The sequence below is a fragment of the Microcaecilia unicolor genome, chromosome 5, assembly GCF_901765095.1.
Source record: "Microcaecilia unicolor chromosome 5, aMicUni1.1, whole genome shotgun sequence".
Lineage (NCBI taxonomy): Eukaryota > Metazoa > Chordata > Amphibia > Gymnophiona > Siphonopidae > Microcaecilia > Microcaecilia unicolor.
In genome coordinates, this window is record NC_044035.1 from 23,882,391 (window position 1) to 23,906,355 (window position 23,965).

Consider the following 23,965-nt stretch of genomic DNA (forward strand, 5'->3'; position numbering starts at 1 on the left):
GATTTACCATGGCATCTTTTTAGGGCTTTTTGTTGTTGTTGTTTTTGTTATTTGCAGGTCATGCACTAATATTCCTGTTGGTGTACAGTATCTGTAGATTGTTAACATGAGAGCGCTTAATACATGGGGGGGGGAGGGGGGGGAATATATGGGCATCTCTAGCGTTTAGCACACTGTTATTTTTAGCAGGTGCTAACGATGCTAGTTTACCTTTCTAAAAGGACCCCTGCATGAGAACCCGTGAGAAATCTGCGTGCTCCCACATTAATCTTGCCTTAGCTAGTTAGCATACACTAGTTGGTTAATGTTCTTCCACCTCCACTCTCCACCCATAACAAGCCCCCTTCCAAAAATATTTTTTAAAAATTGCTAATGCACAGCTTAGTACACACAAGGCGCACTAGCTTTCTCCAGAGTAGCCCCCACACTCTGGAATGCACTGCCTGAAAGGCTGAGCTTAACACAAGACTATCTCTACTTCAGGAAGCAGGTGAAAGCTTGGCTCTTCAACCAGGCCTTTAATGGAAGAAGTAACTAAGTTGCTAGTCTCACTCACACACACAAGGAGTGACACGGGCTCCACATACTGCAGCAGGAGATGTTTATCCACTCCTACCCTAGCTGAGATAATATTTAACCATTTCTCTGACCTCATGGTCAACTTTCTTTAAATCAATCACCTCACTTTCTAACTCTTCCTACTTTCTTACCCTTCTGTATGTTACAGCTTTGCTTTACCCTTCGCTATCACCTTTAATGTTCTATTACGTATTGCGTTGACATTGTAAATAGTATACCATGCCATACTTTTGTATTGTTTTTGAATATTTTTACTGCTGTAATTGTCTATTGCTCATGTTTGATCCAGCGGCGTAGCTGCTATGGGGCCACGGGGGCCTGGGCCCCCATAGATTTGGCCCTGGACCCCCCCTGCCGGCCACCCTCTCAACCCCCCCCCCCTCCCTCCCGCCACCTGCTACTTTTGCTGGCAGACTGAGAAACCAAACGAAGGAAGAAGACTTCGGCTGGTGGGAGTTGGGGTCCCCCGCCAGCAAAGGTAGGCAATGGCGGGCGGGGGGTCGAGAGGGTCGTTGGCAGGGGGAGGGGTCAAAGTTGTTGGAGGTGTCGGCAATGGCGGGGGGTGTCGGCAATGGCGGCAGGGGGGGGGTCGGTGGCGGTAGGGGGGGCTAAAATGTGCCCCCTCACCTCAGCTCTGGACCCCCCCCTACCACTGAAGTCTGGCTACGCCCCTGGTTTGATCTATTCTTACTGTACACCGCCTTGAGTGAATTCCTTCAAAAAGGCGGTAAATAAATCCAAATAAATAAATTAATAAGCGTGCACTAAATGCTAGATGCCCATATGTTCTATGGGTGTGTCTAGCGTTTAGCATGCGCTAATCAGTAGTGTGTGCTAAAAATGCTATCTTGGGGCCCCACTACTAGGCAAAACATCGCAAAACGCTTTAACGCATTTCTGTGTTGTGTGTGCTAGCCATGTATTAAGGGCTTAACACCCTTCAGGTAACCAAATCAGAGTTTTTACGGAATAAGCTGACAATCCCAGTATTGTGCTGCAAAATGTATGATACAAATCTTCTAACTTTTCATCTTTTATTACAGAAGCTTGTTTGCAGAACCTCCGACTGCTTGACTTGGATGTATTGTGCTTTCAGATGCAGTACGTAACAGATGGGTTTTATTCCACTCACGTTGTTCTTTCCAACCCGTGTGTTGGAGCTTTACAATATACATTGTAAACACCACAATTTGTTTTTGTTAGTAAGAAAAATGAAGTTACTTCAAAGCCAGAAATCACCATGAGTAGTAATATAGGAAAAGAGAAGGACTCTAAGGAAAAGGAACTGAAAGTCCCATCTGTGAAAGAGAGAGAAAAGGAAGCAAAAGCCTCTGGAGGATTTGGGAAAGACGGCAAAGAAAAAGAACCTAAGACTAAAGGGAAAGATGCCAAAGAAGGGAAGAAAGACTCGAGCGGTGCACAGCCAGGGGTGGCTTTTTCCGTGGATAACACAATTAAACGTCCTAATCCAGCACCAGGAGCACGCAAAAAATCTAGCAATGCCGAGGTGGTCAAAGAGCTAAACAAATGTCGAGAAGAGAATTCAATGCGTCTGGATTTGTCCAAGAGGTCTATACACATACTTCCAGCATCTGTCAAAGAACTGACCCAGTTAACTGAACTCTATTTGTACAGTAACAAGCTTCAGTCCCTACCGGCAGAGGTGGGATGTCTGGTGAACCTGATGACATTGGCTCTAAGTGAGAATTCGCTTACCAGTTTACCGGACTCTCTGGACAGTTTGAAGAAACTGCGGATGCTTGACCTACGGCATAACAAACTTCGAGAAATTCCTTCTGTGGTGTACAGGCTAAGTTCTCTCACCACCCTCTATCTACGTTTTAATCGCATAACTGCTGTTGAGAAGGACATCAAAAACTTGTCGATGCTCACTATGCTTAGTATTCGGGAGAACAAAATCAAGCAACTACCTTCTGAAGTTGGTAAGATAAATTAATTATTTATTCCATCCCCTTCACCCTTTCTGTCCAAGAAGAAATGTGGTTCTTAGGTCCTGATTGGTAATCGCAGTAGAAGGTAACTTCTGGTTTCCTCTTTGAACACTCCCTCTTTTCACCATGCTTAGTATTCGGGAGAACAAAATCAAGCAACTACCTTCTGAAGTTGGTAAGATAAATTAATTATTTATTCCATCCCCTTCACCCTTTCTGTCCAAGAAGAAATGTGGTTCTTAGGTCCTGATTGGTAATCGCAGTAGAAGGTAACTTCTGGTTTCCTCTTTGAACACTCCCTCTTTTCACCATGCTTAGCATTCGGGAGAACAAAATCAAGCAACTACCTTCTGAAGTTGGTAAGATAAATTAATTATTTATTCCATCCCCTTCACCCTTTCTGTCCAAGAAGAAATGTGGTTCTTAGGTCCTGATTGGTAATCGCAGTAGAAGGTAACTTCTGGTTTCCTCTTTGAACACTCCCTCTTTTCACCATGCTTAGCATTCGGGAGAACAAAATCAAGCAACTACCTTCTGAAGTTGGTAAGATAAATTAATTATTTATTCCATCCCCTTCACCCTTTCTGTCCAAGAAGAAATGTGGTTCTTAGGTCCTGATTGGTAATCGCAGTAGAAGGTAACTTCTGGTTTCCTCTTTGAACACTCCCTCTTTTCACCATGCTTAGCATTCGGGAGAACAAAATCAAGCAACTACCTTCTGAAGTTGGTAAGATAAATTAATTATTTATTCCATCCCCTTCACCCTTTCTGTCCAAGAAGAAATGTGGTTCTTAGGTCCTGATTGGTAATCGCAGTAGAAGGTAACTTCTGGTTTCCTCTTTGAACACTCCCTCTTTTCACCATGCTTAGTATTCGGGAGAACAAAATCAAGCAACTACCTTCTGAAGTTGGTAAGATAAATTAATTATTTATTCCATCCCCTTCACCCTTTCTGTCCAAGAAGAAATGTGGTTCTTAGGTCCTGATTGGTAATCGCAGTAGAAGGTAACTTCTGGTTTCCTCTTTGAACACTCCCTCTTTTCACCATGCTTAGCATTCGGGAGAACAAAATCAAGCAACTACCTTCTGAAGTTGGTAAGATAAATTAATTATTTATTCCATCCCCTTCACCCTTTCTGTCCAAGAAGAAATGTGGTTCTTAGGTCCTGATTGGTAATCGCAGTAGAAGGTAACTTCTGGTTTCCTCTTTGAACACTCCCTCTTTTCACCATGCTTAGCATTCGGGAGAACAAAATCAAGCAACTACCTTCTGAAGTTGGTAAGATAAATTAATTATTTATTCCATCCCCTTCACCCTTTCTGTCCAAGAAGAAATGTGGTTCTTAGGTCCTGATTGGTAATCGCAGTAGAAGGTAACTTCTGGTTTCCTCTTTGAACACTCCCTCTTTTCACCATGCTTAGCATTCGGGAGAACAAAATCAAGCAACTACCTTCTGAAGTTGGTAAGATAAATTAATTATTTATTCCATCCCCTTCACCCTTTCTGTCCAAGAAGAAATGTGGTTCTTAGGTCCTGATTGGTAATCGCAGTAGAAGGTAACTTCTGGTTTCCTCTTTGAACACTCCCTCTTTTCACCATGCTTAGCATTCGGGAGAACAAAATCAAGCAACTACCTTCTGAAATTGGTAAGATAAATTATGTATTTATTCCATCCATCCACTCCACCCTTTCTGTCCAAGAAAACAAATTGTGAATCTTAGATCCTGATAATGAAATTACCTCCTACTCTTATGACCAATTGAACATTCCCTCATTACAATGTTATTTATTTTTTTTTTTACAGTGCAGCATGTAAACTCGAGGTGCTTGTAATGTCTGTTTGTATTTCTGGTTTAATGATCATATTTTTTTTGTAACCAGACAGATTGCATAATTGACAGGCCTTCACCTTTTGGTTGATGTTATCTTAGATTTGAAGCCTTCCTTCCTTCCTTGGATTACCATTCCCTTATGGCAGTTTATAATAAACAGAATAATTCAATAGTCATGATATTGGAGAGAGAGTGGCATGTTTCCTGTTGTTACATTATTTTAAATTACCGATACTAGCAGCTCTTTTAAAATCCAGTTTACAGTTGAAACTATCATAGATTCCTTCTTCCCTTTTCCAAGTCTCTGTTTTTATATTTTCTGGGAATGTACTGTTTTTTTTTTTATGTCCCTAAGGGGAAAATAAAACTTCTACCTTGCAGTTTTCACCATTGTGGCTTGGAATCGGGGTCTACGGGGCTAGTTCTTTTCAGACTCTCATGCGGATGTGTAAAGATATTTAGGGGCCCTTTTACTAAGCCGTGTAAGTGTCTATTCGTGCCCAACGCACACCAAAATGGAGTTATTGCCAGACTACCGTGTGGCTCTTGTGTTAATTTCATTTTTGGCGCATGTCGGATACGTGTGTCCGAAAAATATTTTTTATTTTTGGGCATGTGTAACAGAGGCGTGCCAAGTGGCATTTGATGCACGTAGGTCATTACTGCCCGGTTACCGCGTGAGTCTTTACCGCTCGGCTAATGGCTGGCAGTAAGGTCTCAGACCCAAAATGAACACGTGGAAATTTTCATTTTGCCACACTTCCATTTTTGGCAAAAATTTTTAAAAGGCCTTTTTTTACAGGTGTGCTAAAAAATGGATAGGCGCATGCCCAAAACCCACGCCTACACTACCGCAAGCCATTTTTCATCACGCTGTTGTAAAAGGACCGCATAGTATGGCTAGCTGAACAGTGAGCTTTGGAGGAGAGTTACCGGGACAAGAGTGTTTTTGTATGCTGTTTGATAAAGTGGTGTTGTGTTCCTCTTATTCTATGAACAAAATATTTGGGGGAAAATGTTTTGTCATTGATACAGTTCAGTAATGATGCATCATCAAAGCCTTGTGACCTCTGACTATTCATCAGGGGCGTAGCCACGGGCGGGCCTGGGTGGGCCCCAACTTCGGGTCAGGCCCGCCCAGCAGCAAAGTTCCTGACGGCGATTCCAGTCACAGCGATTCCCACACGCTGCCTGCCAGTGCCGGCTGCCGCTCAATCTCCTTGCGCTACTGCAGAGGAGAGACTTCCGGGTTAGCGCTTAGTAGCGCGAGGAGATTGTTGAGCGGCAGCCGGCAGGCAGCGTGTGGGAATCGCTGCGACTGGAATCGCTGTCAGGAACTTTGCTGCTGGGCGGGCCTGCAAGGAGGGTGAGATGCTGCAGCTACACGGGGGGGGGGGGGGGGGGGGGGAGATGTCGCATGGGGAGGGAAGATGGGGGGGACACAGCAGCTGCACAGGGGGAAGGGAAGATGGAAAGATGAGGCTTGGTTGGTGGGTGAGGGAGATGCACGGGGAAAAAGGGAGAGATGCAGCAAAGGGGTGGAGTGGTGAGGAAGGGAGAAGTCTTGGCTGTGTATGAGGTGGAGGGGAGGGACACATGCTGCATACAGAGGGGATAGGTGGGGAGGGGGAGAAATGGTAGGCATAGGGGTGGAGAGGAGGGAGAAATGGTGGGTATAGTGGTGAAGGGAGGGCGGAGAAGAGAAAATTTTGTGCCCACCCACTTTGGGCTCAGGCCCACCCAAAACTGGCTGTCTGGCTACGCCACTGCTATTCATTATTCTCAGCCCCTTCACAATGTTCTCTGAATGCGCAATGGAGGCAAGGATAGTGCTGGGCAGACTTATACGGTCTGTGCCAGAGCCGGTGGTGGGAGGTGGGACTGGTGGTTGGGAGGCGGGGATAGTGCTGGGCAGACTTATACGATCTGTGCCAGAGCCGGTGGTGGGAGGCGGGGCTGGTGGTTGGGAGGCGGGGATAGTGCTGGGCAGACTTATACGGTCTGTGCCAGAGCCGGTGGTGGGAGGCAGGGATAGTGCTGGGCAGACTTATACGGTCTGTGCCCTGAAGAGCACAGGTACAAATCAAAGTAGGGTATACACAAAAAGTAGCACATATGAGTTGTCTTGTTGGGCAGACTGGATGGACCGTGCAGGCCTTTTTCTGCCGTCATCTACTATGTTACTATGTAAATTCAGAAAGCCTAGGAAAAGAAGTTCAGGTTGTTTATTTTTTTTGTTTTGCTCTATTTCATGAACGTGTGTATATATTTTTTTTAATTTAGTATGTGTAACAAAGCATCTTGAGTTCTTGATGGCATAAAGCAATCGGTCCCTCCTGGGACCGCTGTCCCCTATATAAACGGTTTTGCCTATTTTCTTTGTTAGGGTTTTTCCAAGTGCCTCCAACAACTATCGAAACATAGCAGTTGATAGAAAATGACAGTAGCACTGTCTAGTCTGCCCATTTCCCCACTCATTTATATTATGCTTGTGTAACTTTTTGTTTTATGGAGAACAGTGGGAGGCAGGGATCTATAGAGCTATGAGTGACACATATACAGAGCAGATCACCAAACAGATGACACAGACGTAGTGGAAGTAAGTTTAAATATTTAATGCACAAATGGGCTCTGGTTACGTGGAGGGGCATAATCGAACGGGGCGTCCATGTTTTCCTTGGGCCGTCCTCGCAGGACGTCCCGGTGAAGGGGCGTGGAAACCCGTATTATCGAAACAAGATGGGCGTCCATCTTTCGTTTCGATAATACTGTCGGGGACGCCCAAATCGCAAAATTTAGGTTGTCCTTAGAGATGGTCATCCCCAGACATGGTTGTTTCTGATTTTCGGTGATAATGGAAACTAAGGATGCCCATCTCAGAAACGACCAAATGCAAGCCCTTTGGTCGTGGGAGGAGCCCTCCAAAACCCACTCCCCACAACTGTACACCACTACCATAGCCATAAGAGGTGAAGGGGGGCACCTGCATGTGGGTACAGTGGGTTTCTGGTGGGTTTTGAAGGGCTCACATTTACCACCACAAGTGTAACAGGTAGGGGGGGATGGGCCTGGGTCCACCTGCCTGAAGTGCACTGCACCCACTAAAACTGCTCCAGGGACCTGCATACTGCTGTCAGGGAGCTGGGTATGACATTTGAGGCTGGCATAGAGGCTGGAAAAATATTTAAAAAAACATTTTTTGAGGGTGGGAGGGGGTTAGTGATCACTGGGGGGAGTAAGGGGAGGTCATCCCCGATTCCCTCTGGTGGTCATCTTGTCATTTAGGGCACATTTTTGTGGCTTGGTCGTAAGAAATAAAGGACTAGGTAAAGTTGGCCAAGTGTTCGTCAGGGATGCCCTTCTTTTTTCCATTATTGGCCGAGGATGCCCATGTGTTAGGCAAGCCCCAGGCCTGCCTTAGCTAAGTCTCTGACACACCCCTGTGAATTTTGGTCATCCCCATGACGGAAAGCAGTTGGGGACGCCCAAAATCGGCTTTCGATTATGCCGATTTGGGCGACCCTGAGAGAAGGACCCCCATCTCCAGATTTGTGTCGTAAGATGGCCGCCCTTCACTTTCGAAAGTAAGCCTGATAGTATATTAAAGTTTTGAAATTTACCTCCACTACGTCCACGCTATCTATTTTCTATGAATGGCGCTGAAAAACATAAGTGTTGAGCGCTATTCTGTAAATGATCCATACCCTTTATACAACAACGACTTAAGTGTAAGGCACTGGAAATTACACCTGCTGAACCTACCACCCAGAAATGCTAAAAGATCATCTCGAACCTTTCTTAACTTACACTTCCCCAGCTGTAAAGGATTAAAATACAAGCTAATACACTCAACTAGCTTTTCCTACATCAGCATACAGCTGTGGAATGGACTACCAACACACTTGAAAACAATCAGCGAACTGACCAACTTCCGCAAATCCCTGAAAACCTATTTCTTCAGCAAGGCTTACCACGATAACTCTTCACTCACCATAACACTACACCTACCTTATTCAGAATGTCTCTGTTTATAACTGCTTGACTAGATTCGCTTGTTCTACTCGATTTCTTTGTAACACCGAATGTATTATCTGATCTCTCTGTAATACCAAATGTACTCTTTACCCTGATATGGCGCTGCCGTAACAGGTTTTTGTACGCCACGTTGAGCCTGCAAATAGGTGGGAAAATGTGGGATACAAGTGCAATAAATAATAATAATAGAATACAGTCCATGCAGAAATTCCAATTAAGGCCAAATCCTAATAAATAAATAAACACCAATAATTGGTTGGCCAATTATTGGTGCTGATTGGCTCATTAATCTAGTTGCACGTGCAAATCAGCAATGTGCGCTGATTTGCGTGCGGAACTTTAGTCACCGTATATGGAATCCAGGGGATGGTGTGTTCTTATAATTGTTTTAATTTATTTCCTATGTTACTTCGTGATCTGTATTGAAACCATGTGATTTTCCAAGACAAAGCTGTCCCTGTGATAAGAAAGGGATCCTCAGACTTGGAACTCGAGCCATTCAAGGGCATATTTTAAACAACCCTATGTTCAATTGGCAACCCGTGTAGATGGATTAATAAAGGTGTAACAGGATCTCTCTTTTGCCTTAAATAAGACTTGAGCGGCAGTGTTTTGAAGGGTTTGTAGATGTTTAAAATTGGCCTTTAAGATGGCTGCATAGATGACATTGCAGTAGTCATATTAGGAGTTTATGAAGGCATAGAATAATAATATTTATTATTAGCATTTGTATAGCGCTACCAGACGCACGCAGCGCTGAACACCTGACACAGAGAGACAATCCCTGCTCAATAGAGCTTACAATCTAAAAATACAGACAGACAAGACAATTACAGGCGAGGGAAGTAGTGGGTGAGAAGGAACAAGGGGAGGGCAATTGAGTAGTGGCTAGGAGCCAAAAGCAGTGGTGAAAAGGTGGGTTTTCAGCATAGATTTGAAAACAGGTAGAGATGGAGCTCAACGTACAGGCTCAGGAAGTCCATTCCAGGCATAAGGTGCCGCGAGGGAAAAGGAACGAAGTCTGGCGTTAGCAGTGGAGGAGAAAGGGGATGACAAGAGAGATTTGTCCAGTGAGCGGAGTTCATGGGGAGGAATGTAGGGAGAGATGAGAGTGGAGAGGTAATGGGGGGCTGCAGAATGGATGCTTTTAAAGGTCAGTAAGAGAAGTTTAAACTGAATGCGGAAGCGGACAGGGAGCCAGTGAAGTGACTTGAGGAGTGGGTTAGTGTGGGTATAACGATTTTGGCAGAAAATAAGCCGTGCTGCAGAATTTTGGACAGACTGGAGAGGAGAGAGATGGCTGAGTGGAAGACCAGTGAGAAGCAAATTGCAATAATCCAAGCGCGAGGTGACAAGGGTTTGGATAAGGGTTCTGGTAGCGTATTCAGAAAGGAAGGGGCGAATTTTGCTAATGTTATAAATAAACGACAGGTTTTGGCGATCTGTTGAATAATAAGAGTAATGCTTCCCTGTCCAGATAATTTCTAATTGATCTTGTCTGAGCGTGAAAAATCCAGATTTTAATACAGCTGATACTTGTTGAAAGAAACAGTTGGGAGTCTAAGATTACTCTTAGGTATTTAAGGGTTTCTTTTACTAAGGTGCAATGAAAAATGGTCTGTGCTAGTGTAGGTGCGTGTTTTGCACGCACATAGATCCATTTTTCAGCGCGCCTGTAAAAAATGCTTTTTTTTTTCTGGCAAAAATGGATATGCGGAATAATGAAAATTGGTTGCGCATCCATTTTGGGTCTGATACCTTATCGCCACCCATTCACTTAGCGGTAAGGTCTCACGCGTTAACTGGGTGGTAATCAGCATTGTACACACAATGCTCATACAATGCCGATTACCACACGTAGTGGACATGTGTAAAAAATGAAATTACCACCTGGGCTGGGCGGTAGTTCCGAATTGGCGCTCGTTGGGTGTGCGTAGGCGCCTATGTGGTTTAGTAAAAGGGCTTCTAAAAGATAATACTGTTCGGACAATTTGACCGAATAAGGTCAGATTTGGAGATGGTGTTGGTCTATGACCTGTAACCCATGTTGGTTTTATTTGGGTTAAGGACAAGCCAGTTGTGTTTAAGCCATTGTGCCACAGCGTTCAGACAGGTTTGGAGGGGTTGAAGCTAGAGAGTTTCAATAGTAGTAAGTGTATTAAAAGAACATCACCTGCATAGTAATAGACAGTCAGGCCAAAGGTTTGTATTAAAAGGGCCAAAAGGCTACAAAATAAATTAATTAGAACAGGTGAACCCTGTGGGACCCCTGCAGGACAAAGAATATGAAGTCAGTTGGACACGGAGACTTTAAATATTCAATTTTGTAGAAATGAGGAGCTATGTTTGTTTTATGCCTCGCAAATTGCTTAATATTGAAACCAAAAAGTTCTACTTTGGTCTTTATCAGATCAGAAAAACGCTTGCAAGCATGCACTTTGCAGCACGTCATATGGTTTTGTAGGGATCTGTGGGTTCGGTTTTGCAGATCTGACTAGTTTTCAGGTAGTTCTATCAGATTTCTCATTGGTCTTCCAGATCTTGCCTCGACTTCAGCAGTTCTTTGTAACTGTCATTTCTTCACATTGGTTCTGACAGTTGAAATTGCTACCTGGAGGCATTTAGAGGTTTTATTTATAACCTTCCCCTGCTTTGTATGACTGAATTAGTGTCTGCCTTTTTCAAACGCTCAGGCTGCTGCTTTGAGAAGCCCCTGGTTGTTGAAAGTAAACAGATCTATTATAAGCAGAGAGGTCAGATGGGTCAGAGTATTTGTTCAGCCCTGAGGTTGTCTTCTTCTTCTACTAACCTATAAATGTACTCACTCTGCTGCTCCCCAGTATCTCTCCACACTCGTCCTTCCCTACACCCCTTCCCGTGCACTCCGCTCCATGGATAAATCCTTCTTATCTGTTCCCTTCTCCACTACTGCCAACTCCAGACTTCGCGCCTTCTGTCTCGCTGCACCCTACGCCTGGAATAAACTTCCTGAGCCCCTACGTCTTGCCCCATCCTTGGCCACCTTTAAATCTAGACTGAAAACCCACCTCTTTAACATTGCTTTTGACTCGTAACCACTTGTAACCACTCGCCTCCACCTACCCTCCTCTCTTCCTTCCCGTTCACATTAATTGATTTGATTTGCTTACTTTATTTTTTGTCTTAGATTGTAAGCTCTTTGAGCAGGGACTGTCTTTCTTCTACGTTTGTGCAGTGCTGCATACGCCTTGTAGCGCTATAAAAATGCTAAATAGTAGTAGTAGTAGTAGTAATCTCAAGGAGTATCAACATTCCATGTAGAACCCCAAAGAATAGCAAGATTCTGGAATCCTAAAGAGTGACAAGATTCCATGCAGAATCTCAAAGAGTAGCAACATTCCCATATAGAACCCCAAAGAATAGCAAGATTCTAGAATCCTAAAGAGTGACAAGATTCCATGCAGAATCTCAAAGAGTAGCAACATTCCATTTAGAACCCCAAAGAATAGCAAGATTCTGGAATCGTAAAGAGTGACAAGATTCAATGCAAGATTCGTAACCACTTGTAACCACTCGCCTCCACCTACCCTCCTCTCCTTGTTCCTGTACACATTAATTGATTTGATTTGCTTACTTTATTCTTTGTCTATTAGATTGTAAGCTCTTTGAGCAGGGACTGACTTTCTTCTATGTTTGTGCAGCGCTGCGTACGCTTTGTAGCGCTATAGAAATGCTAATTAGTAGTAGTCTTCACCTGACCCTAACGAGCCACTAAACATTTTGAGCCTTATTAACAACTTTAAAAATAAAATAGTAATGAATCAATTGGAAGCGTGACCAAGCTTTTGCGCTTGCATATTGACACTTTTTTTATTCTTTTCAATCTGTAAAAAAAAAAAAAAAGGGCAAATGAATAGAAATTATGCAGTACCTAAAGTGCAGTAAGCAGTTAACACAGGAATTAGCACACTAAAGGGTGTAGTTATCAAACTGCGCTACCATTAAGACCTGTTATTTTACCACTAACTCATGATATATTAGGATAGGTCCCATTTTATGCAGTGAGGCTTGGATGCTCAGAAGCAAATGAGGGCGCTAGAGGCCATTAGCGCTGGAATTGCGCCTGCATTTGCTCCCATGCACGTGAAACAACGTGCTTGTCGGCTATGAATGCTAACTGCATGCAAATGCATGCTAAACAGGGTCATCATCATTCATTCCCAATGCTCAGCGAGCAGCGCACCAAACAAGGGCGCTGCTCTTGTGGCAAACCCTACACGAGCTTTGAGTTGGTGTTAGTTTGCCAGGGCATTGGGAAGGAATGGGGAAACCCTTCAGCATGCATTTGAATGCACCTACAGGCCCCCCCACCCTCCAAACACAATGGCCTGGTGGACTCCAAACCCCTCCCCCCCCCCCCCCTCTGCTGAACCAAAGGGCCCCTTCCCCCACATAGTAGCTTCATTGTCTGTCCATACTGGGCCCAAGGGTCCCTTCCCACATAGCAGCTGCCTATCCAGACAAGGCCCTCTGGTGAACTGAAGGGTCCCTTCCCAGATAGCAGCTGCAGTGTCTGTCCAGACTGGGCCCAAGGGTCCCTTCCCACATAGCAGCTGCCTATCCAGACTAGGCCCTCTGCTGAACCAAAGGGCCCCTTCTCATATAGTGGATTTTCCCCAAGACCATTTAATAATGGTCTATGGACTTTTCCTTTAGGAAGCCGTCCAAACCTTTTTTTAAAACTCCGCTAAGCTGACCACCTTTACCACATTCTCTGGCAACGAATTCCAGAATTTAATTACACGTTGAGTGAAGATCACAGTGCGCTTCACTGGAAGAGAAACATCCATTTAGCTATTTCTGCTTATATTTCTTGGCAAGTCAAACACATTGAGGGTGACAAATGATTGATCAGTAGACGATGTTTAAGGTATTGTAGCTTTATTGTAACATCCAAGACTCGACAGGAGAGTTCCAGCGTTTATGACTGTGCTATGTATGAGGTGTGAGCAACATGGTATAAGACAACATATATAATTTACAGAAGCTAGTTAAGAATTCCATACATCCAATAGAAGAGTCCTGAGGAAGGCCAATTTTGGCCGAAACACAGCTCGCATCGAGTCTTGGATGTTACAATAAAGCTACAATACATTGAACATCGTCTACTATTCAATCTTTTGTCACCTTTGCTGTGTTTGACTTGTTAGCGTGACTGCAAGGGTTGCTGTTCTGTTTCTTTGCCGCGTACATTTCTTGGCAGCCAGGTTTGGTATCTGGCTAAGTGACATATTTAAGGGGTCTGTAGAGAAAAGGGATAAGTTAAAAAAAAAACTCTGTCCAGACTTGCCTTTTCCATGCTACACTTTTTCTACTTCCCTCCCTGGAAAAATATTTACAAAGGTTTCTTTTTCTCTCTCTCCCAACCTGGTAACCTGTCAGAGCTGTGGATTGTTTTGGATTTAAAATTTAAGAGACAGTGTTTTGTTTTTTGTTACATTTGTACCCCGTGCTTTCCCACTCATGGCAGGCTCAATGCAGCTTACATGGGGCATTGGAGAGTTAAGTGACTTGCCCAGAGTCACAAGGAGCTGCCTGTGCCTGAAGTGGGAATCGAACTCAGTTCCTCAGGACCAAAGTCCGCCACACTAACCACTAGGCCACTCCTCCACGGTTGCTACTATTTGAGATTCTACGTATGTCAGACTCACAGAAACAGAAGCCTGCGCAGCCTTCTACATGGAATGTTGCTAGTGGAATAGCAACATTCCATGTAGAATCTCCAATAGTAGCAACATTCCATGTAGAATCTTGATTAGCTTTCTGTCCAATAAAAAAGGTAGCATCTTATTTTCTTTTCCATGTTTTATTTTGTTTGATTTCTATTGATAACCTTAAGAGTGGACTAACACGGCTACCACACTCCTCTACATGTAGAATCTGAAAGAGTAGTAACATTCCATGTAGAATCTCAAATAGTATCTATTTTATTTTTGTTACATTTGTACCCCGCGCTTTCCTACTCGTAGCAGGCTCAATGCGGCTTACGACAGTGTCCTTCAAATGATTCTTCTGTGTTTGTATTGAACTAAACATAAAGCCCCTTTGAGTGGAAAAAGAAGTTCTGTCCCTGTGCATTTCATCCCTTTTAAAACTGGAGATTACTTGCCAAGAGCTTCTGTAAGAAAAGGACCACCCATAACTGAGTAGTTTGGAAGGGAACCATTTTGAAGGCAAACTTCACAGCAGGGTGGGAAGGTTTGGCAGTGGCTGATGTTAATGAAAAGATAAGGAGAGAGATTTAAAATCTAGATACTTTTTGCTGAAAGGTTTCCTGTATTTCAGCTTGTTGGATGCTGAAATTTACTTAAAAATGAATGGCGGTCTCTAGAATCTTTTCTTGGAACTCTTATTTAGTGAAAATATCTTTACAACAGCTTTATTTTTCTATTAGGTGAAGTTAGAATTTTGCATTATAAGAATGTAAGCATTGCCATACTGGGGCAGACCGAAGGTCCATCAATCCATCTTGTTTCCAATAGTGGCCAATCCAGGTCACAAGTACCTGGCAAGATCCCAGAACAGCAAAACAGATTTTACGCTGCTTATCCTAGAAATAAGCAGTGGATTTTCCCAAACCCATCTTAATAATAGCTAATGGGTTTTTCTTTTAGGAAATTATTCAAACCTTTTTTTTTAACTCTGCTAAGCTAACTGCTTTTATCACATTCTCTGGCAATGAATTCTTGAGTTTAATTACACATTGAGTGAAGAAATATTTTCTCTGGATTGTTTTAAATTTACTATTTAGTACTTAGTAGCTTCAATGTGTGCCCCCTAATCCTAGTATTTTTGGAGAGAGTAAACAAATAAATCCCAATAAATAAACAAATGATTCCCGTCTACCCATTCCACTCCACTCAGTATTTTATAGACCTCTATCATATCTCCCCTCAGCCGCCTTTTCTCCAAGCTGAAGAACCCTAGCCGCTTTAGCCTTTCCTCATAAGGAAGTTGTCCCATCCACTTTCTCATTTTTGTCGCCGTTCTCTGCACCTTTTCTAATTCTGCTATATCTTTTTTGAGATGCGGTGACCAGAATTGCACACAGTATTCTGAGTTGTAATCACGCCATGGAGCAATATTCTTAGCTGCTGCTGTACACTGAGAAGAGGGTTTCATTTAGATCCTTTTCCTGGACCGTGATTCCTAATGTGGAAACTTGCGTCACGTAGCTATAGTTTGGGTTTCTCTTTGCCATATGCATCACTTTGCACATGCTCACATTAAATGTCGTCTGCCATTGGGATGCCCAGTCTCATAAGGTCCTTGTCATGACCACAGCCGTGCCCCGCTGGCAGTGGGCGCCGGGGGTGGGTTCCACAGCTCCTTCCGGGGGGGATGGCCTGTTTCCTCAGTGCGGTGGGCCATCTGCGATGCTGCCTCCAGTGCTCTGAGGTGTCCTGCTGGTCATGCAGGCCATGCCCTCCCTGTTGCCATCTCCAGATCATTTATAAATATGTTAAAAAGCAACAGTCCCAGAACAGACCCATCCAACTAACACATTTTTAACTGAAAATTTTTTTAATTTGATTCATTTGTTTTTAGTTGTAGTTTAAAGGTAAGTTACATGCAGAAACTTTCCTCTGGAAGGCTTACCATCTACATAAGTGTTGCCATACTGGGACAGACCGGAGGTCCATCAAGCCCAGTATCAGTGACCAATGCAGGTCACAAGATCCTAAAACAGTACAATACATTTTATGCTCCTTATCCCAGAAATAAGCAGTGGATTTTTCCAAGTCCATTTTAATAATGGCTTATGGACTTTTCTTTTAGGAAGCTATCCAAACCTTTCTTAAACCCCAGTAAACTAACTGTTTTTACTACTTTCTCTGCCAGTGAATTCCAGAGTTTAATTACATGTTGAGTGAAGAAATATTTTCTCCGATTCGTTTAAAATTTACTACTTTGTAACTTCATTGCGTGCCCCCTAGTCCTAGTATTTTTGGAAAGAGTAAAACGATTTACGTCTACCCGTTCCACTCCACTCATTATTTTATAGACCTCTATCATATCTCCCCCCAGCCATCTTTTCTCCAAGCTGAAGAGCCCTAGATGCTTCAGCCTTTCCTCATAGGAAAGTCGTCCCATCCCCTTTATCATTTTTGTTGCCCTTCTTTGTACCTTTTCTAATTTTTTTGAGATGCGGTGACCAGAATTGCACACAGTATTAAAGGTGCGGTCGCACCATGGAGCGATACAGAGGCATTATAACATCCTTGTTTTTATTTTCCACTCTTTTCCTAATAATACCTAATATCTAAAGTCAATAGAAAGTTAAATGACGCGCCCAATGTTACAGATTTGAACCTGGCTTCCCTGATTCTCAGCACACTGCTCTAACCACTGGGCCTGCTGTTGCCTTGGGTAGATTGCATTGGATTTATTATTTATAACCCGCCCTTATCCAGGGCGCAGGGGCGTAGCCAGACCTCGGCGGGAGGGGGGGTCCAGAGCCCAAGGTGAGGGGGCACATTTTAGCCCCCCCCCCCCGGCACAGACGATCCCCCCCGCCATTGCCAACCCCCCTGCCGACGATCCTCTCGACCCCCGCTCCCGCTGCCAACCCTCCCCCGCCGCCTACATTTGCTGGTCCCCTTCTTCCAGCGCAAGGCTTCGTTCTGTTTCTGAGTCTGACGTCCTGCACATTGTACGAAGCCTTGCAGATCAGCGACGGTGGGTTGGCGGTGGGGGGGGGTCGAGAGGGTCGTCGGCAGGGGGTCCAGGGCCAAATCTATGGGTGCCCAGGCCCCCTTGGCCCCACTGCCAGGGCGGTAAACAAAGGAATGTTGCATGTTGTTGAACTGCTTAAATAGCAGATCTAGCTAAAAAGTGCTTTACATCAAAACTTTTGGAATCCAGAAATGTTGAAAGTTTTGACAATTTCTTGTGCAATTAGTCAAAATGTTTTACCTAGTGTATACATTCCTTCTGTCCCTGTCTTCTCTTCCTCATACAGTAGGTCAATTGTTGCTGCCAAAAAAAACATGATCTGGCATTTTTGTCAAAGTTATTGCTATCTATTACTAATGGCCTAGGACCATCTGTGTATCTAGCATTACACATGATCTCTCATGTGGTTACTCAAGGTCACGAACCCCCTAATTCTATATAAACTTATGTGAACAAATTTTGGTTTGTGGTTTAATTTGACATACAGCCTCGCATTGTAAGAATACCGAAGTGGTTTACAATATAAACTGAGAAAAATTCGGAAAAGAACTCTATTATAGGCAAAAAAGAAAAGAGAAATTTTATTTGTATTATTATTTTATTACATTTGTACCCTGCGCTTTCCCACTCATGGCAGGCTCAATGCGGCTTACATGGGGCAATGGAGGGTTAAGTGACTTGCCCAGAGTCACAAGGAGCTGCCTGTGCCTGAAGTGGGAATTGAACTCAGTTCCTCAGGACCAAAGTCCACCACCCTAACCATAACCACTAGACCACTCCTCCACTGTTGCTACTATTGGAGATTCTACATGGAATGTTGCTATTCCACTAGCAACATTCCATGTAGAATCTCCAATAGTAGCAACATTCCATGTAGAAGTCGGCCCTTGCAGATCACCAATGTGGCCACGCAGGCTTCTGCTTCTGTGAATCTGACGTCCTGCGCAGCCTTCTACATGGAATGTTGCTAGTGGAATAGCAACATTCCATCTAGAATCTCCAATAGTATCTATTTTATTTTTGTTACATTTGTACCCCGCGCTTTCCCACTCATGGCAGGCCCCGGAGGATTTTAAAGCGGTGCAGCACTTGATTTGAATTCTGCTGAAATACCAGAGTAAGAAATTTGTGAAAACTAAACTGAAATATCTATATAATGATTTGTCCATCTGCGTCCCTGGATGGCTGGCTGGGGTTCGTAACCATATGCAAATGAGCTACTACCAGCACCCACTGCTCCAGGGAAACAGAGGTACACGCCATCCTGCTGTACATTTTTTTTAATTACATTTGTACCTCACGCTTTTCCCACTCATGGCAGGCTCAATGCGGCTTACATGAGGCAATGGAGGATTAAGTGACTTGCCCAGAGTCACAAGGAGCTGCCTGTGCCTGAAGTGGGAATCAAACTCAGTATCTAGCCAGTAAAGGTGTATGTCACAGGAAAAACCAGGAACCTAAGCAGGTGCATCCCTGGTCAGCCACTGAATGGGCAACCTGTGACACAATATCAGTGGTGTAACCTTTGAAGTGAGTCTCCACCCGCCTCGGCGCCTCCTGCTCTGCAGGTCATTCGGGCGCATCGGAGGATGTGTCTTGGGCCGGATCATCTCCCTGTGAAGCGCAAGTAGTGTCTCAAAGAAACGAGACGTATTCTACTCTGCCAGGGATGCCCAAAGGAGATCATTCTGGAGTCCGACAGAGACCGATGCACGCTGGGTATAGTTATGCATCGAATAGGTCTCCACCTGCCTCGGCGCCTCCTGCTTGGCAGGTCATTCGGGCGCATCGGAGGATGTGTCTTGGGCCGGATCATCTCCCTGTGAAGCGCAAGTAGTGTCTCAAAGAAACGAGACGTATTCTACTCTGCCAGGGATGCCCAAAGGAGATGCCCAGAGCTTTGCTCCCTCGGTTATGGAGGTATCCGGGCTTCAGACATCAGTCGGTGCCGAGAGCGTTGCTCCCTCTGTTATGGAGGTATCCTGGCATTGGACGTCGATGCACCGGTACGTCTGGTACCAGGTATCATCGGTACCATGGGTCCCGTCGGCACCGGGTATCATCGGTACCATGGGTGCCGTCGATGCCGAGTGTCATCGGTGCCATGGGTGCTGTCGGTACCGGGTATCATCGGTGCCATGAGTGCCGTCGGTACCGAGTATCATCGGTGCCATGGGTACTGTCGGTACCGAATATCATCGGTGCGTCGGTACCGAGGAGTATCGATACCAACTACATTGGTACCATGGTCGGTGTCATGGGTCCCGTCGGCACCGGGTATCATCGGTACCATGGGTGCCGTTGATGCCGAGTGTCATCGGTGCCATGGGTGCTGTCGGTACCGGGAATCATGGGCACCATCGGCACCAGGTATCATGGGCACCATCGACTATCGGTACCAGGTATCATCGCCCATCGGTACCGAGTATCATGACTGCCATCGGTACCATAGTATCAGGTATCGTCGGTACCGTGGATACATGGGTATCAGGTATCATGGATGCCGTCGGCACATGAGTACCATCGATACCAGATATCATGACCAGGTACCATCGGTGCCATGGGTGCCATTGGTACCAGGTGTCATGAGCACCGTCGGTGCCATGTGTACCATCGGTACCGTCGGTGCTGTTGGTGCCGGATATCATGGGTACCATTGGTACCACATGTCATGGCTACCATCGGTACCAGGTATCATGGGTACCATCGATACCAGATACCATGACTATCATCGGTACCAAGTACCATGGGTACCATCGGTACCATGTGTATCATCGGTACCATGTGTATCATCGGTACCGTCGGTGCCATGGTCTAGCAGTCTGGTTTCGATTCCCTTGCATTTCCAGACTTTGTCCTTGGCTTCGGGACCATGGGTACCATTGGATGCCATGGGTGCTACCGCCTCCTGCGGCATCTGGCTTTTCACCTGGTCTCCTTCACCGATGCTGCCTCTGGTATGGGTGTTCGCACCCTACTGGGGCAACTTCTCAACCCATAGTAGCCTCCATATCGGACGTGTTTGGATCTGAGCTGCTCTGTTTGAGTAGTTAGTTCAGTTCAATGATGGTCATCTGACATTACAGTGGAGATTGTGAATCCCAATGCCCAGATGCTAGAGGTCCTGGACTACTATCTTCACCTGAGTCTTCTGCACTCAGAACAGATGGGAGTTCTAAGAACTTACTTCGGCGCCCCCGGGGCCAGAGCATACATCCTTAGCCTCTTTTGGAGAATGGCGTACCAGGCTGGCATGATCGCATCCCAAATCAAGTCTTGTCAGATCTTTACGAGCATTCCCACCGGAGTAGGCTAGACCTTTTCACCAAGTGGTCAGGTAGCACACGGTGTGTCGCAGGTTCCTGTCCAAGGGCATTTTCGACACTTGTAATGTAACACCTAGATTTCTGCTCTAGGTACAGTGATGCGCAGACTCTCATGACTGTGTGCCTCTCTCCTGGAGGAGGAGACTCAGCAGAAAACTGTAGATATGCTGTACATACACTTCCTCATCTTGGAAGTTCTTTAGAGAGAGGAGTAGTTTTCCTTGTGCCTTAAGGGGTCGTACCTATACTCCTACTTCTCGACAGCCAGTTCGGGCTATGCCTCAGCACGCTCGTTCTAGTCAGCGGCGTGCACCTAATCAGGCCCCTGCAGCTATTCCCCAGGAAACAGAGGGGTTTTTGACTGGCTCCAATTCAGTATAGCCACTAAAAAAAAAAAAAAAAAAAAATGTCCGTACCGGCCATTCTGCCTGTCGGGGGGGAAGTTTATATTTTCTCCACCAAAGGTGACTTCTTTTATCCTCCAACCGGTGGGGTTTTTCAACTAGTCCGGTTAGGATACATTCTCAATCTGGAATCAAACCCTCCACATTGTTCATTGGAAGCTTAATCCTTTAGCTTCCATCAAAAGTGAGTACTTGCAGAGGAACTCTCTGCTTTTCTCAGCGCCAATGCAGTCGAGCCCGTTCCACCAGGGCAAGAAGGGTTGAGATTCTATTCCAGGTCTTTCTTTGTGGGTTGCGTCCCATCATAGACATAAGGGGCCTAAACAGATTTGGTTCAGGATGCTTTCCCTGGGCATCCTTCTTCCCATACTTCAGGAAAACGATTGGTTATGCTCTCTGGATTTACAGGATACTTATACTCTCTTTGCATCCAGAGTATGTTTTTTTCCTAGTGCCTGGCTGTTGTTGCAGCGTATCTTCATGGACTGGGAGTGCATGTGTTCCCTTAACACGATGATTGCCCGTCTCAACAGATTACAGCACAGTACATATTGAGACTTCTAGACACATGGCTTCCGCAGTTCATGTAACTCCCATGGCACTTTTGCACATGACATCCGCTCAGTGCATCCTAGCTTCCCAGTGGTATCAAGTTTAGGGTATCTAGAGGATGTAACCCGACTGTTCGCCAGTCTTCGGTATTCCCCTCAGAGGTGGTTAATTCTCTCTATTTTGATTCTGAGGCATCTTACTCAGTCAAAAGCTGCTGACGAAGGTTGCATCCCTCCTGGCTATCCAACCAAATTATTTTAATTCAACAAACAATCGGGTTGTGATGTACTCGATAACAAAGGAGTACTGGATCTTGCCCTCTGAGTTAGGATGCCATGCAGATGTAGCGGTGGGCCCGCAATGCGGCATGTTTTCTCCAAGCCACTTATCTAATTGGCGTAAACAGCAGTCTGGCCGACAGGCTGAGCAGGATAATGCTACAGTTGAGCATGCCTATAGTTCGAAAGACCCCTCAGTGGATCTTTTGCTACTTAGTCCAATCGCAAAGTCCCTCAGTTCTGTTCCAGGCTGCAGGTTCACGGCAGGCTACCATCGGATGCCTTTCTCCTTCTTTGGGAGACAGGTTTTCCGTATGCGTATCCTCCCATACATCTGGTGGAAAAGACTTTGCTGTTTCTCAAGCAAGATTGTGGAGCCATGATTCTGATTGCTCTTTTCTAGCTGCGTCAGATAGGATTCCCTCTTCTTCTGGAGTTGGAATGTTTTCCAGCTCTCATTACGCAGAACGAGGGGGCACTTCTACATCCCAACCTCCAATCTCTGGCTCACACGGTCTGGATGTTGAGAGTGGGGTTTCGTTGAGTTTTCCAGAGTGTCTCCCGACTCTTGCTTGCTTTCAGAAAAGATTTCACAAAGAGGTGTTATTCTTTTTCATGGAAGAGGTTTGCCGTCTAGTGTGACAGCAAGGCCCTAGATCCTGCATCTTGTCTTATACAGACCTTGCTTGAGTTCTTTCTACACCTGTCTGAGTCTGGTCTCAAGACCAACTCTGTCAGTATTCATCTTTGTGCAATAGAGCTTATCATCAACGTGTGAAAAGTCAGCCTTTAGCTGTCCACTTCACGAGAGGTTTATCTCTCTCCCAATATTGAGAGAATTCCTTGTATGTGTCTAGGGGAGATTATTTCTCTTGGGCTTAGCACCCACAATAATTTTGACAGTTGGCTCTTATGCTTCGGTCAGAGTTCCTATCACTCCTTATCCAGTATCTTGGGGTCCCAATGTCGTTTTCATCCAGCTGCTGCAAGCTCAATTCGGGCCACTGGATTCCTGCCATCTGAAGTATTGGACCTGGAAGGTCGTTTTCCTTAGTGGCTGTTCCTTCAACTCGTAAGGTCGGTGAGCTTCGGTCTCTAGTAGCTCAAGCGCCTTACCTTACTTCTCATCTTAACAGAGTAGTTCTCTGCATGCAGACAAAGTTCTTACTGGCGCTGGTATCAGAGTACCAGCTGATCCAGTCAGTTGTCTTGCCAACATTCTTTCTCCCTCATCTTACAAGCCCTGGAGAAAGCAAGCTCCGCACTTTTTGCGTGGAGCAGACGAGCTCCCTCGGACGGTCCGCCCAGTTGTTTATTTCTTTTAATGCCAGTTGCTGTCGGAAACTGCATAATTTCTTCTTGGATAGCAGAGTGCATCTCCTTCATTTTTGTCCAAGCTGGACTGACTCTAGAAGGCCATGTCACGGCTCACAAAATTAGAGCCATGGCTGAGTCGATGGCTCATCTAAGATCAGTCACTATTGAAGAGATCTGCAAAGCTGCGGTGTGGTCATCAGTCCACACATTTTCATCTTACTACTGCCTTCAGCAATAGCCGACTCGTCAGTCGGTTTGGGCAGTCGGGGGTTCAGAACTTCTTTGGGGTTTAGAATCCAACTCCAACCCTCCTAAGCCCATTTTTGTTCTGTTCCAGGCTACACTCATTTAGATATTTCTTCTTTTCAGGTCAATTTTATTCTGGCCTCGCCGTTGCGAGACTCAATTGACCACTGTTTGTTGTGTTGTGTAAGCCTGGAAGCTACTATTTGACATTCTACATGGAATGTTGCTACTATTGGAGATTCTACATGGAATGTTGCTATTCCACTAGCTCAAAACAGTATATACTAATCCAGTTTCAAAGTCTGTTAAACCTCTTAATTAATAATCGCATAGATACTCCATCAAAGCATTTAAACAAATAATTATTTTTGAACCTCAGTGATGTAAATCGTCCTTTAAAGTATAGGATCGATTGAGCAGAACATCCAGTTCTTCATCGGTTCTTATTTCCTCCCTTTCTCATTTTCAAGTTGTTCTATAAATAAATTTACTACAAAAACTTATCTTAGTTTAATGATTTTGTCGGACCCAGGGGATCAAACGTCCGACGTTGTCTCAAGGACATTCCCCCCGTGCTTTTCTTAGCGTCAGCTAGGCAAAAGTTATTGGCCAAGTTATTTTGCCTAGCTGACGCTAAGAAAAGCACGGGGGGAATGTCCTTGAGACAACGTCGGACGTTTGATCCCCTGGGTCCGACAAAATCATTAAACTAAGATAAGTTTTTGTAG

At 44.9% G+C, this 23,965-nt stretch overlaps 1 protein-coding gene across 2 annotated transcripts in view; it reads left to right on the forward strand.

Annotated features, from left to right (window-relative positions):
- LOC115469959 (leucine-rich repeat protein SHOC-2) overlaps positions 1–23,965 on the forward strand; it is a 176,597-nt gene that overhangs the window by 93,840 nt on the left and 58,792 nt on the right. Inside the window, exon 1 of one of the 2 annotated variants that reach the window (XM_030202760.1) lies at positions 1,760–2,522. The exons of the other annotated variant lie outside the window; for it this stretch is intronic. Coding sequence (XP_030058620.1) covers positions 1,820–2,522 — 703 coding nt within the window. The 5' untranslated portion in view covers positions 1,760–1,819. Of the gene's footprint in view, positions 1–1,759; positions 2,523–23,965 lie in introns of those variants that run through there. 2 annotated transcript variants of the gene reach the window in all.